The sequence below is a fragment of the Nomascus leucogenys genome, chromosome 18 (assembly GCF_006542625.1).
Source record: "Nomascus leucogenys isolate Asia chromosome 18, Asia_NLE_v1, whole genome shotgun sequence".
NCBI classification, from domain to species: Eukaryota; Metazoa; Chordata; class Mammalia; order Primates; family Hylobatidae; genus Nomascus; species Nomascus leucogenys.
The window spans coordinates 88,413,599-88,426,290 of record NC_044398.1 but is presented as its reverse complement, the minus strand read 5'-3'; the positions used below and the strand labels follow the sequence as shown (position 1 = coordinate 88,426,290).

The 12,692-nt window shown below is 48.3% G+C and overlaps 1 protein-coding gene across 3 annotated transcripts in view; it reads right to left on the bottom strand.

The window, feature by feature from the left end:
* PDXDC1 (pyridoxal dependent decarboxylase domain containing 1) overlaps nucleotides 1-12,692 on the bottom strand; it is a 65,115-nt gene that overhangs the window by 864 nt on the left and 51,559 nt on the right. For 2 of the 3 annotated variants that reach the window (XM_030798046.1, XM_030798047.1), the window contains exons 14-23: nucleotides 11,064-11,127; nucleotides 8,825-8,913; nucleotides 7,724-7,829; nucleotides 5,891-6,062; nucleotides 4,788-4,906; nucleotides 4,368-4,489; nucleotides 3,391-3,483; nucleotides 3,216-3,312; nucleotides 2,227-2,331; nucleotides 1,549-1,781 (exon numbers count right to left, since the gene is read on the bottom strand). In XM_030798046.1, the coding sequence (XP_030653906.1) occupies nucleotides 1,549-1,781; nucleotides 2,227-2,331; nucleotides 3,216-3,312; nucleotides 3,391-3,483; nucleotides 4,368-4,489; nucleotides 4,788-4,906; nucleotides 5,891-6,062; nucleotides 7,724-7,829; nucleotides 8,825-8,913; nucleotides 11,064-11,127 (1,200 nt within the window). Of the gene's footprint in view, nucleotides 1-102; nucleotides 1,782-2,226; nucleotides 2,332-3,215; nucleotides 3,313-3,390; nucleotides 3,484-4,367; nucleotides 4,490-4,787; nucleotides 4,907-5,890; nucleotides 6,063-7,723; nucleotides 7,830-8,824; nucleotides 8,914-11,063; nucleotides 11,128-12,692 lie in introns of those variants that run through there. The other variant, XM_003269307.4, reaches the window with a different exon arrangement.

Sequence of the window (12,692 nt, the reverse complement as noted above, 5' to 3'; positions counted from 1 at the left end):
GGTCAGTAATAAGGGGCAGAGGAGAACCTACCTCTCACTGGTCTATTGGCAGCTATTTCAGGTACTTGGGTAAGTCTTTTGTAATAAGATTTATAAACTGAATTCACTGGTAACAATTTCAAGAACCTTTATTGAAACCAACATTCAAATAATATCTCAAGGGTGAAATGTTTCAGCAAAACCAATTTAACAATTCCAAATATATATAAAAACATGTAATTTTGTTAAAGGTGATAATTTACCCCTCCCCCATTTTATCTGCTATACTTCATTGCACCAAATAGGGAAGACTGTTTAATCATCTGCACCAAAAAAAAAAAAAACCCTGCATTTTGACAAGTGTAAATGTCAAAAATCCCATCAAATCAGAGTATAATTATAAACTTATTAATATAACTAAGGCTTCCAATACTACAGTCCAGAAACCCAGTGTGAATTCCCCATTTTCAGGTCTCCCAAAAGCTTGACTGCTGGACTAAGAAGGCACAGGGGCCATTACTTACGACGAAGTGACGCAGTACTTCGGAAAAGTAGGAACGGGCAGTGCGAGCAAGCTTCTACTGACTTAAGCAGGGCGCCTGGCTGGTTCAGCGTGAGAGAGAGCTCTGCTGGCTAGTGTTTCTGAGTTGGGCCCAGGTGAGCTGCCAGGGCAGTGGAAGCTTCAGTGGAGAAAGGTCAAAGGGGTACTTGTTTTCAGATTTTAACCAGGTGGGTGCTACGTAGCACACGGAAGAGCAGGCTCTTCAGGGTAGCATCTATCGGGTTTTCAGATACTAAACAGAAATGAGCACAGTCTGTACTTGTGTGCCAATTTAAAAGCTTTACCAGTATTTAAAAATACATGGTCGGGAGGAGACTACAGTTTCTCTTTACAAACAGTATAAAGGGGGAAACGGGTTTGTGGCAGAGGACAGTCCCAGACAGCAACCTTGCCACGGCTCAAGTGGACACAGTCCTTACTAAGTCTCCAGGAAGAGCAGTAGCTGGGGAGGGCTTCTGATGCTCTTATTTACAATCCCACAATCACTGCTCTCCTTCAAGCCTAGCAGTCCTGTTGTATATTGCAACTTGATCGTACTAAAGACAGCAAAGGATACAGCCAGTCTCGCCTCTGTGAAGTGTTGCAGAGAACCTGGAGAGTGCTGATAAAAAGCTGTTTTACCAAAAAGTTGCCATGTGCAACCTCATGTACTTACGCTTATGTTTAGAAAGAGCAAGGGTGCAAGTGGTAGACACTTGAAATTCGAAGTGTTTTTTGTGAATAAAAAGTGTTTATGGTAACTTAGGGAAAAGTGGTATTAGGACAGCAAACAGTTCCTGGTGGTTCTACATACACATGAAGTTAGACAAGGTGACTGCCCTCCTAGAAAGCCTACCTTTCAGGCACGTATTTGTGCGAAAATCCCAGTGAAGCACAAACAACAGTAATTTATAGTAGTATGTGGCACAGTTCACATTTCCAATAGAACTTCATCTTCCCTGAAACAATACTCAGCACAGTCTCAAACCACACAGTGAGTCTTATCTTAAGCTCTCCGGTCCTTCTACCTGTGGGTGGTCATCTTCTGGGTGTGGGACCCCTTTCTGGAAGATCTCGGACTGGTCGGCGTGCTGAGGGCTGGGAGCCCCTGGGTGTCCCTCAGTGCTGCTGGCCTCGAGAGTGATCTGCTCCGGCCCACAGGACAGGCGCTCCACCTTTTCTAAGTCTTCAATGTGACTGACTGAGCTGGTCTCACTCAAAGCATCTGAACCTCGCAGGGACCTTTTAAAAGGCTTCTGGCCTACAGAAAGGGCAGACAGACTGCACTGAAGCTCAGTGAGGATACTTCTGCAACACAGGCTGTCTGTGCAACAGATAATTGCTTTATTTCACAACACAGCTTCAGCAGAAACCTTTACTGGCTCTGAGGTGCTTTAGGAGATGAGAAAACCGAGAGCTGCTAGTGTGACACCAACATGCTCCCCAGGCCGGGGAACTCTAAGGTCATCTTCATTAGGAAACGCCCAGGAGGGTAAACACCACAGTGACAATGTCATCTTTCAAGACCCCAACTTAATCAAGGCTGAATCCCACGGCTACCAAAATGGTTAAAGAGATGGTAGTAGTTGGTCTTAAGTGAAGAGAAATAGACCTCTGAAGTTCAAGAACCCAGAAAACAAAGGAACGCAAGTAACAGCCAACAGGGGAAACCTGTTACCTGAATTCCGCGCAGAGGCGTCACTTACCTGGAAGCCTCTGCTTGGTGCGACTGCCCGAGGGCGTTGGAGGCGGTGTGACTCCTGCACCTTGTGCTTTGTAGACATATATGGGTTCTGTGGACTCCAGAGAGCCTGCAGGTGAGGAGAGGGCTGGGTGGAGGCTACAGGCACAGGCTGCCCTTGAAGACACCATCTGCCCTCAAACAGCCTTGCCCAGTAACCTCCTTCCAGCCATTGAGCCTGCCACAGACTGGTGGAGAGGAGGGCACTTATGAATGTGCCGTGAGCTAGAGAAAGCCGCCTCACAGGGCCATTACCGCCAGCACTCGCCAGCAGTGTGGCATAAGCGCACCCAGGGAGCCAGGCCCAACAGGGAAACGTACTGTAGCCACAAGAAGTGGGTGCCTCTTTGCTGAAGGCTAAGGCTTGGCAGATTAGAAATCAGATTATCTTTTGCTTTCATGACAATAGAGTCATCGTTTCCTGGGGAAGAATGAAGGAAGGGGCTCAAGTGTAGGAAATTATTTCCTCGGTAGAACAGGAAAGGAGGAGTCACAGACTGTTAACACCCTCCCCACATTCCAGCGGCTGAAACGCTTGCTGGCTGCCTGGTTCAAAATAAACCGTGCCAGCGCTCCATGCTTCAGTCTCTGCATTGCCACTTGCAAAAGCCGTCCTCTGCTGGGGCAGAACACACATGAAGACAAGAAGTATTAACCCTGAACCAAAATGCCCAAGACACAGCACCCTGAGAGTCCTGCACGGCTGTCATGGCCTCGCGGTGGCGACAGCTGTGGAGAGCGGGTAGCTGCTTTCTTGCTGTTTCAGCCACCAGGGTGTGGGGGGAGGAGGACAGGGCACACTAGACCTTGTCTCCTCAGATGCCCGGCCCACACCCAGTGATGAAGAACGGGAACCAGGCCAGGCTTCTCAGTGGGAAGAGTGTTGGGACCCAACGGCATTTGGTGAAACCTCCCAAGGTCAACGAGACCCAGGAAGAGGCTCTGCCGTCTTACCTGCTGTCAAGTTAAAAGTTCTTCCCTTCTGTAAAGCCTGGACTGGAGAAAACCAATTCAGCACGGAGCCCACTACAGGGATCTGCCGCAACACCCCCTGCAAGACAGGACCAGTGCTCAGGGCCGCCTGGCCTCGCGGCGGCTCCCCCAGCCTGCTGCCCGTCGGGGGCCTCACCTCTTCCAGAAGCCGTTCTTCATTTGCCTTCTGTAGCTCCACCTGAGCTTCCTGAATGCCTTTCCGAACCACTTCCGTCATGTTTTCCAAAAGCTGTGGCAAGACCAAGAAACGCATTACTTGTTTAAGCTTCTCAGCTGGGGCCCAGAAGAGCTAGTAACACAGCACTGAGGGAATTTTTCAAAAGCAGGTCAATGACATCCTGCATTGAAACGCCAACGTAAAAAGAAAACAGAAAATCAAAGACAAGCGGATAAAATGCTCAGAGGCCTAGGCAGACACACCTTGGTGACCTGCCTCATTTGCTATGCATTCTTGAAAACAGAGTTAGAAGTCATAAAGTCAGGCTGGAAAGAAACCTTAAGGAGTCCACCCAGCAAGGAATGAAGCTGGCTCCTCGGCCGCATGTCCAATGGCACGTGTCTCTCTCCTTTTAGAGCAGTCTTACCTTGGTCCCTCTTCTCTCCTTTAGAGTGATTTTTAGGGAAGTAATCATGTGTTTGGAGGATACCTTATCAGCCTTGTATCCCGGTCCTCCATGCTAAGTGACCCACAGCAGTAGGTCTATTCCTGGTGGGAAGTGCTGTAGGGAAGGGGGGTAGGGGGAACCACACATAAAGCAGCCCGTTTCATTCACCCTCAGGACACAGCTCCAGAGCAGAAGTCCTCCCTGACCTTGGTGACAGGGGTGAGTGTGTCTGCTTGTGTGTCCAGCTACCCACCCTCTTCTCCAAGGCAGGGTTACTACACAGCATGGCTATGTGGATCTTTCCCCCTGAGCTTGTGAGATCACTGGGGCATGTGTCAAATCCACTTGGCATCCCTGACACCTGGCACAAGGCCCAGCTTACAGGAAACACTGACAGACTTTGAGAGACAACGGACAGACATCCCAAGGGCAGCTCCTTTCCTTGTGGCCCCCGCTGTTTGGTGGGACAAAACTCAGAAAAGGAATAAACACTGATGGTGCTACGGACCCTCGAGTTCTCCTCTATCTCCCGGGCTGTGGCCGCAATGGTCTCCACGAGCTCAGCAGCGTCGACGTCATCGCTCGCCATGCCGACATAAAGGCAGCTCTTCATGCTCTTATACTCAGGACCTGCAAAGGAAACGAGACAAACTTGGGTTTCCAAGTCCTCTGTCATGGGTGAGACGTGGACCTGCTCTCCTGTTCAGTGTCCTGACCACACACAAAGGGGTCTCCTCCATGGAGATTCTAGGGGCAGAGAGAAGGGCCTGCAAGGCTGCAGAAAGGGAGGGAGGTCTCAGAACCGCACCTTCGCCTGGAACTCAGCCAGAGAGACGCTAACCCTCCAAGAGATGAGCCATCTTCTTTAAAGCCAGTTAGCAAGTGTCCTTCCAAACCTCACAGTTGACTTATAAAAGTAAGTAATTACCTATTTTAAAGGTTAGGTCAGATTCCAGTTCATTTAACTTTTTCAGGAGTCCAGCATGGATTTTTTCCCCTTCGGGATCTGATTTCAAACTGCTCTTATCATCATTAGCATGTTCATACCTAAAACAACATCAAACCACAGCATTTCAGCCTAAAAGATCAAATGTCTCTTCTGATACAGGATTAGAGGTGGAGTAGAAAACTAAGTATTAGCAAGACAATGCAGTGGAACCAATGGGCAAAAGAACTACTGCGAGTGTCTCCAGACCACAAACTTTCAGGAAGTTTGCCAGGAGTAAAGAGAAAGTCACAGGAAAGCCTCTTTTTTTTTTTTTTTTTTTTTGAGGCAGGGTCTCACTCGGTGGCCCAGGCTGGAGTGCAGTGGCATGATCTTGGCTTACTGCAACCTCCACCTCCTGGGCTCAGTTGATCCTTCCATCTAAGCTTCCCGAGTAGCTGGGACTACAGGTGTGCACCACCACCTCTGGCTAATTTTTGTATTTTGTAGAGATGGGGTTTCGCCATGTTGTCCAGGCTGGACTCAAGCTCCTGGCCTCAAGTGACCTATGCTCCTGTTGGCCTCCCAAAGTGCTGGAATTACAGGCATGAGCCACCATGCCCAGCCGAAAGCCTAAGTCTTTAGTTCCATGCGAGGTCTGGAAGTCTCATGTGCAATACAAAAAGAGGTTTGCCTCACCTCTGAAGGCGAGAAAGCGGCCACAGGACTGCACCCACTGAAAGGACAGGGGAGTTCTCTCCCCGAGAGCTGGGTTCTTTTTCTTACTGATTTGCAGTTCTCTATATGCCCTGGATAGTAACCATTGTCAGTGAGTGATATATAGCTGTTGGCATCTTCTCCTAGGTAGCTGAGAGTCGGCACCTACAGACAGAACATTCAGCAACTCCCCTCCCTGAGTGCCATGCTGGCCAAATCGCCTGCTTGCACTGTGGTTTTGTAAATGCCCAGAAAACCGAGTTGAATTTTCGTTAAGCATATTGTGACTACACATTCATCTTGGATTTCTAAGATGGTTCAGAAAATGACCCACCCGTGTTCTTTATACAGAAAAGTCTCCAACATCAAGTGGCAGGCCAAGACTTTACCTGACAACCCCTATTCCAGGCCAGTTAGGGTCATCGACATATAGGAGACCTGCTGTTGCTTCCACTTCCTGCTTGAACTCTTCACGCAACTGGAGCGTACAGCACAGCACTGGCAGTTTGCTTTCTATGCAGGCTACGAGCTGATCCACATCCTCTCCCCGAGTTCCTAAAACTGAAGATGTTCACAATGTCAGAGAAATGCTCACGAGATGGCCAATGACAAGAGGGCAGGGCTCCCTCTTCCACTACTGGGAAGGTCAAAAGCTCGAGGTACTCCAGTTACCGGGAGCCATGGAGATTTTAAAAAAAAGGCACTCAACCCAGACATGGAACAATTAGGGTCAGAAACGGACACAGCTGGCTGTAGCAGGTGTGGAGTGTTTCTCTCACAGATGTGGCCCACAGTGACATACTCCAGTGTTAGAAATCACTCTTCCCACAGCAAGCCTACTTCAGGCAGGCTGGAGACATCACACCATAGGTTCAGCACAAAAAGGCAACCACAGATTCTGCGCATTCCTATGACTGAGAGAAAGGAAGTACTGTGGTGGGCTGCTGTCCCCAAACAGGAAGGACAGGGAGATGGTGACAGCGCCGGGCCTCAGGGCTCACTGGCTTACTTTTGCAGTTTTAGAGACTGTCTCTAGAGCTGTGGCCAGGCAATCCTTATAGTGGCCAGTGTTTTGGGAATCTGAGGCAGGAGGATCACTTAAGGCCAGGAGTTCAAGAGCAGCCTGGGTGACATAGTGAGACCACGTCTCTATGAAAAATAAAAATAAAAAAATAGATGTGATGGTGTTCGCCTATAGTCCCAGCTCCTTGGGAGGCTGAGGCAGGGGACTGCTTGAGCCCAGGAGGTCGAGGTTGCAATGAGCTATGGTCAAGACACTGCATTCCAGCCTGGGTGACAAATGAGACACTGTTTCTAAAAATAAAAATAAAAACCAAAACACAGATCCCCAGGCTCCATTCTAGAATCTCTAGGGGTGGACGGCCACTGGTTGTGTGTAAAACTCCCAAGTGACTCTAATGTGCAGTGGGGAGTGAGAACAAGGCCTTGCAGTGGAAAACCGAGAGTCACAAGACATCAAAATACAGGAATTCTAGCCTGGCCAACGTGGCAAAACCCCATTTCTGCAAAAAATGCAAAAATTAGTCCAGTGTGGTGGCTCATGCCTGTGGTCCCAACTCCTCGGGGGCTGACGTGGGAAGATCACTTGAGCCCAGGAGGTCAAGGCTGCAGTGAGCCATGATTGCACCACTGCACTCCAGCCTGGGTGACAGAGCAAGACCCTGTCTCAACAACAACAAAAAAGGAATTCAAGTGATGACTTTTTTTTTTTTTTGAGATGGAGTCTCCTCTGTCCCCCAGGCTGGAGTGTAGTGGTGTAATCTCAGCTCACTGCAACCTCGGCCTCCCGGGTTCAAGTGATTCTCCTGCCTCAGCCTCCCAAGTAGCTGGGACTGCAGGCGTGTACCACCATGCCTGGCTAATTTTTTGTACTTTTAGTAGGGGCAGGGTTTCACCATGTTGGCCAGGCTGGTCTCGAACTCCTGACTTCAGATGATCTGCCTGCCTTGGCCTCCCAAAGTGCTGGGATTACAGGTGTGAGCCACCATGCCCGGCCAATTCAGGTGACTTCTAAATTCTCATTCTGATTCTGGTAAGTTACATGGGAATGCTAATCTACCTAAATTTAGCCCAAAAGAAAAGAAAATGCCCCTCCAAAAAGAGATGCTAATAACTTTAGGAGAATGGAATACCATAAGGGCAAGCTAATCTACCCAGCAGCCCCAGAACAAACGCAAGGGATGGCCACCGAGCCTGGTTACCTGCTGCCGTCATCAAAGGGCTGAACCGCAAACACGTGCCCTCAGCTTCCAGATCCATGACCGTGAGGCCGCTTGCAGGCACCAGCTGCTTCAGCTGTTCTCCCAGCTGTGAGGAGGACACAATGAACACCCTCCCGTAAGGAGGGACTCAGGCGTCTTCAGGACCCACCCTCATCCCCTCGGCCCCAGACCAAAGAGGCTCCGGAGAGCTGGTTCCTGCTCATCTTTTGACTGTCTCTGATTACTTAGAGCAGCTTTTTAAAAACAGTAAATTTTATGTTTTTTCTTATTAATACAAGTTCATTGTAGAGAAATTTAGGAAATACAGGTAAACAAAAAGAAGAAAGTAACAATGACCCACAATACATTACTAAGCGACACCCACTGCTGACATGTGATCTGCCCCCAGCGTCTTTTCTCTGAGTGGCGGGGAGGGGGTTGTAGTTGTTGTTGTCATAAAACATGCTACTCGACACTGCTTAGTAACCTGCATTGATTCATTTCATTTATGATGACCAGTTCCCTTCTGCTCGAGACATTCAGCTCCGTGGTCTCTCACAGCTGTGCCGAGCCCCAGCATTGATGTACCAGGACTTATCCGCCAACGCTGCTAGGCTGGGCGTGTCCAGCATTGGCTAGAACCACTGCTGCTGCTGCCGTCCCACACTGTTCACAAGACCCTTCAGACTCAAATCCTAGAGCTGCTATTCAGTGCCCAAAAAGCTACCGAAGCGCAGGCCTGGCTCCACACTGCCAGGCGCAGATGCTCAGCAGACTCTGCCTGGGGCTCCCGGCTGTGCTGCCTGGGCTCACCAGAACCCACCGCAGCTGCCCTGCAGCCCACATTTTGCCTGTTGTCTCACAGCCTTATACGGCAGCAAGGAAAGTGAGGGAGCAATGCTGGAAGGACTTGCCAGAGGTGACCCAGCTCATGAGGCGGTAACAGAACGGGGAACAGAACTCCAGAGCAGGCCCAGCACTGGCAGGGCGGCTCCTCCCGTGGGCCTCAGTTCCCATACACGAGCACGCGTCACCTCACCAGCAGGTCGGATGGTGATGGACGGGGACCTGAAAGGAAGGGCGGGCGACTGCCATTCTCACCCAGCGATTCAGCGCATCACATGAGTGCCTTTCCCGGCCGACTGCTGAAGGTGTCATGTTGGGCACTGGGACGGCTTTAAACACCGGATCTGACACCAAAACAGAGCAAGGGAGTCACTCCCAGAAACATGGCTGACCAGAAAAAAAAACACCCTCCAAACCCCACATCATTCCCATCCCAATGTTAGCCCGAGGGCATTGACTCGTATTACTGAATTCTCATGTATTATCTGACAGAAGGGATACATTTCTTTTTCCTCGTGATCTATGTAACATTTGAATACATTCACATAAAACAGAATTGTTAATTTCATTTTTGAAAAGGTTTCTTTCGAGGGATTTCAAGAGGAAACAGCAATTGTTATAAGTTACTAACTAGTTTACCAAGCACCGTGTGAGGTCTCTGAGTGCCACGATCATCCAACTAGGCCTCACAGTGGGTGCCAACCCATGCCAGGCACACAGCCCGACACTTGGGATAGAAGCCAGGTAAGGTTTCTGTCATCTTGGAGCTTACATTTTAGTTGAGGAAACAGACCATAAAGAAAGAAAATCACTCCATGTGGTTGTTAGTGTCACAAGAGAAGCTGGGGGCTCTGATAGAAAATGATGGAGCCCCCTCAGGCAGGATAGACAGGGAAGGCTCTCTGAGGATGTGGATACTTAGTGGAGACCGAAATGGTGAGGAGGAGCTGGCACCAGAAGAGAGAAACGTGTGTGAGGCAGAGGGAACGCCGAGCATTAAGCCCTTGCAGCAGGAAAGGGCAGAGTGTTCCTGGAGCGCAGAGAAGACTGGTGTGACTGAGTCACAATGAACAAGAGGGAGAGTGGAAGAGGGGAAGGAAGAGGCGAAGTCAGGGCAGAGTGCGCAGGCCTCATGGGAGAGCCTGGCCTTTGTTCGACCAAAATGGTAAGACACCCAGGGGCTCTGGGCAGGGAAGTGACACTGATAACGGGAGTGCTGGGAAGGGAAGAGCGTGGTCCCTTTAAATGACACAGAAGAGGGGAAGGGAAGTGCTGGGGAGAGAAAGGCGGGTGCCTGGCTAGGGCTCTACCCCCACAGACCTAGGTGAGGACAAGCACTGCTGCCTTCCCCCAAATGTTGCATTTCCCAAGACCACGCTGGCCCAGCACACCACCATCCCGGGCCTATAAAAACCTGAGACCCTAGTGGGCAGACAGAAGTGGCTGGATGGCAAGAGGAACACATTGGTGGAAAAAGACACAAGTGGCTGGTCATCGAGAGCAGGCCGGCAGAAGAGCACCCCGACAGGCACCGGCAAGCCAGCAGGCCATCGACCACGGAGACGAGGCGGAGTTTGGCCAGGGCCACTGAGCGGCCCAACTCCAAGGGAAATCTATCTCCCTTCTGGCTCCCCCATCAGCAGAGAGCTACTTCCATTCAATAAAACCTTGCACTAATTCTCCAAGCCCACGTGTGATCCCATTCTTCTGGTACACCAAGGCAAGAACCTGGGATACATTAATCCCTCTGTCCTTGTGATAAGGAAGGGGGTCTAAGTGAGCTAAAACAAGCTGCCTACACACAGCTAAATTAAAAGAGCACACTGTAACACATGCCCACTGGGGCTTAGGAGCTGTAAAACATTCACCCCTAGACGCTGCCATGGGGTCGGAGCCCCACAGCCTCCCGTCTGTGTGCTCTCCTAGAGGTCTGAGCAGCAGCAGGGCACTGAAGAAGCGAGCCGCACCCCCATCACATGCCCTTGGAGGGGGACAAGGGATTCTTTCCCGTTTCAACACCATGTGACTTCCACTTATAACCCTCACTCTGCCAGGTGAAGAATGGTCTGGAATGGGCTGTGTAGAATGCATGAAAGTCAGAGAGGGGACAATGGCCATCCAGGTAAAAAAAACAGTCGTGCCCTGGACTAGACTGGTGGCACTTGGAACATTCTTTAAAGATACAGATTCCTGGGTACAACCTACTGACTCAAAATATGTGAGAAGTAAGACCCACAAATCTTTATGTTCAAGCAACTCTTTCTCAGCCATTCCATCACTGGTCCAGGGACCCCTGGTTTAATCACCACAAACTATCAGCAAATTGCTAAGGCATTTCGGACTGAAGTTTTCATGAAAATTATTACATTATTCTGAAATGCTGACTGAAGATTTTCAGCAATAAAAATATTTTGAACTATTTAACTTGAAATGGTATCAAATTCAAAGCCTTTAACACAGATATGAAAACAACCCTCTTTTAAAATTCACCGACCTGAGCCTGGTAATTCCTGGAAAAATCTGAACACCACCACCGGGGAGCTGAGCTCATCTTCCACCTGGAAGAACGGAAGTCTCATATCACCAAGTAACATTAAACTCCAGACACCTTCAAAATGAAATGCTGAGTTCAAAAACTCGCTAGAGATGCTCTATTTGTAAATAAACACACTAAAAAGTTCAGAGATTAATTTCAGTTGCTAGAGAAAAATCAAATGTTTAGTAAAATTTTAAAAAGTAACTATGAGCCAGCCCTGAGAGTACACTGTGAATTGTAAGATATTTGACACTGGTACATTGAAATTAAAGCAGGGGGAAATTTTAATAAGGGATAAACATAGGTCTAACATTAAAGATTAAAACCAGTAAGATTTAAACCAGAAAGATTTAAACCAGTAACATTAAAGATTAAATTAGATTTAAATTAAAGATTAAATTAGATTTAAACCAGTAACATTTAAACCAGTAACATTAAAGATTAAATTAGATTTAAATTAAAGATTAAATTAGATTAACCAGTAAGATTAAAACCAGTAACATTAAAGATTAAAACCAGTAAGAAGCAGTGAAATTAGACTCAGTGCTGAGTCAGCCCATGCTTTCAAGAATCCCAGAAATTATGCAGGATTTATTGAAACTTAAACTTTTTTTTTTTTTTTTTAGAGATGGAGTCTTGCTATGTTGCCCAGGCTGGTCTTGAACTCTTGGCCTCAATTAATCCTCCTACTTTGGCTTTCCAAGTGTTGGGATTACAGACATGAGACACTGTGCCTGGCCAACTAGAATTTTTTATACTCATAGAAAAAAAGAGGGGGGAACAAGTACTTTCTTTCCCTTTGTAAAACTTTCAGAACAAGATACAAGTCCTGCTGGTGATGTAGACAAGCACAGCTGAGAACTGGATCTGTGTATTTTCTAATATATTTACTTATTATTAAAGACAGGCTGCAGACGACTAACTTAATTAGTGGGTTTCCTAACAGTTGAAAACATCCACTGCGTTATGTATTATGATAATCCAGCAACGAGTTCCTGTTCTGCATCAAACAGTATACCCTGACCTGGTCAAGCCATGGGGTCAGGGTACCATAAGCATCCATGTCCTTGGCAGGCTCTGTGGTACTGTAGGGGCGTGTGGGCGGCCCTGGTGGGGAAGATCTCTAAGCATCCAACAATCCCAGTACTATAGCTCTAGTCATAAAACTTATGTTCCAAGGCTCTGAGTGTGATGACTCACTGGTAGGGCCACAACAGGAAATGCTAACTTGGAAACAAGAAGCAGTGGCCCAAGATCTTTTCTACTAACTTTTCAAAGGACCGTGTGGACAGGATTCAGACCAAGCAGGATGTGAATTCAAATCTGCCAGTTATTTACGGGGCCAGTCCTGTGCTAAGTGCCTTCACATCTACCATCTTTAACTTTCACAGCGACAAATAAAACGTGATACTTTTAAAGGTATGGCGGTGGGCGGGGGGGGAGGGGTGCTTGATATTTAAATAGGGGAGCAAGCCCAATAAGCAAGGAGGAACAAAAAGGCAACAAAATAATCCGCCCATTCTCCCATCCTCAGCTAGGAGACGGCAGAATGAGGTGAGTGCCAAGACTGCTATGAATATTATGATC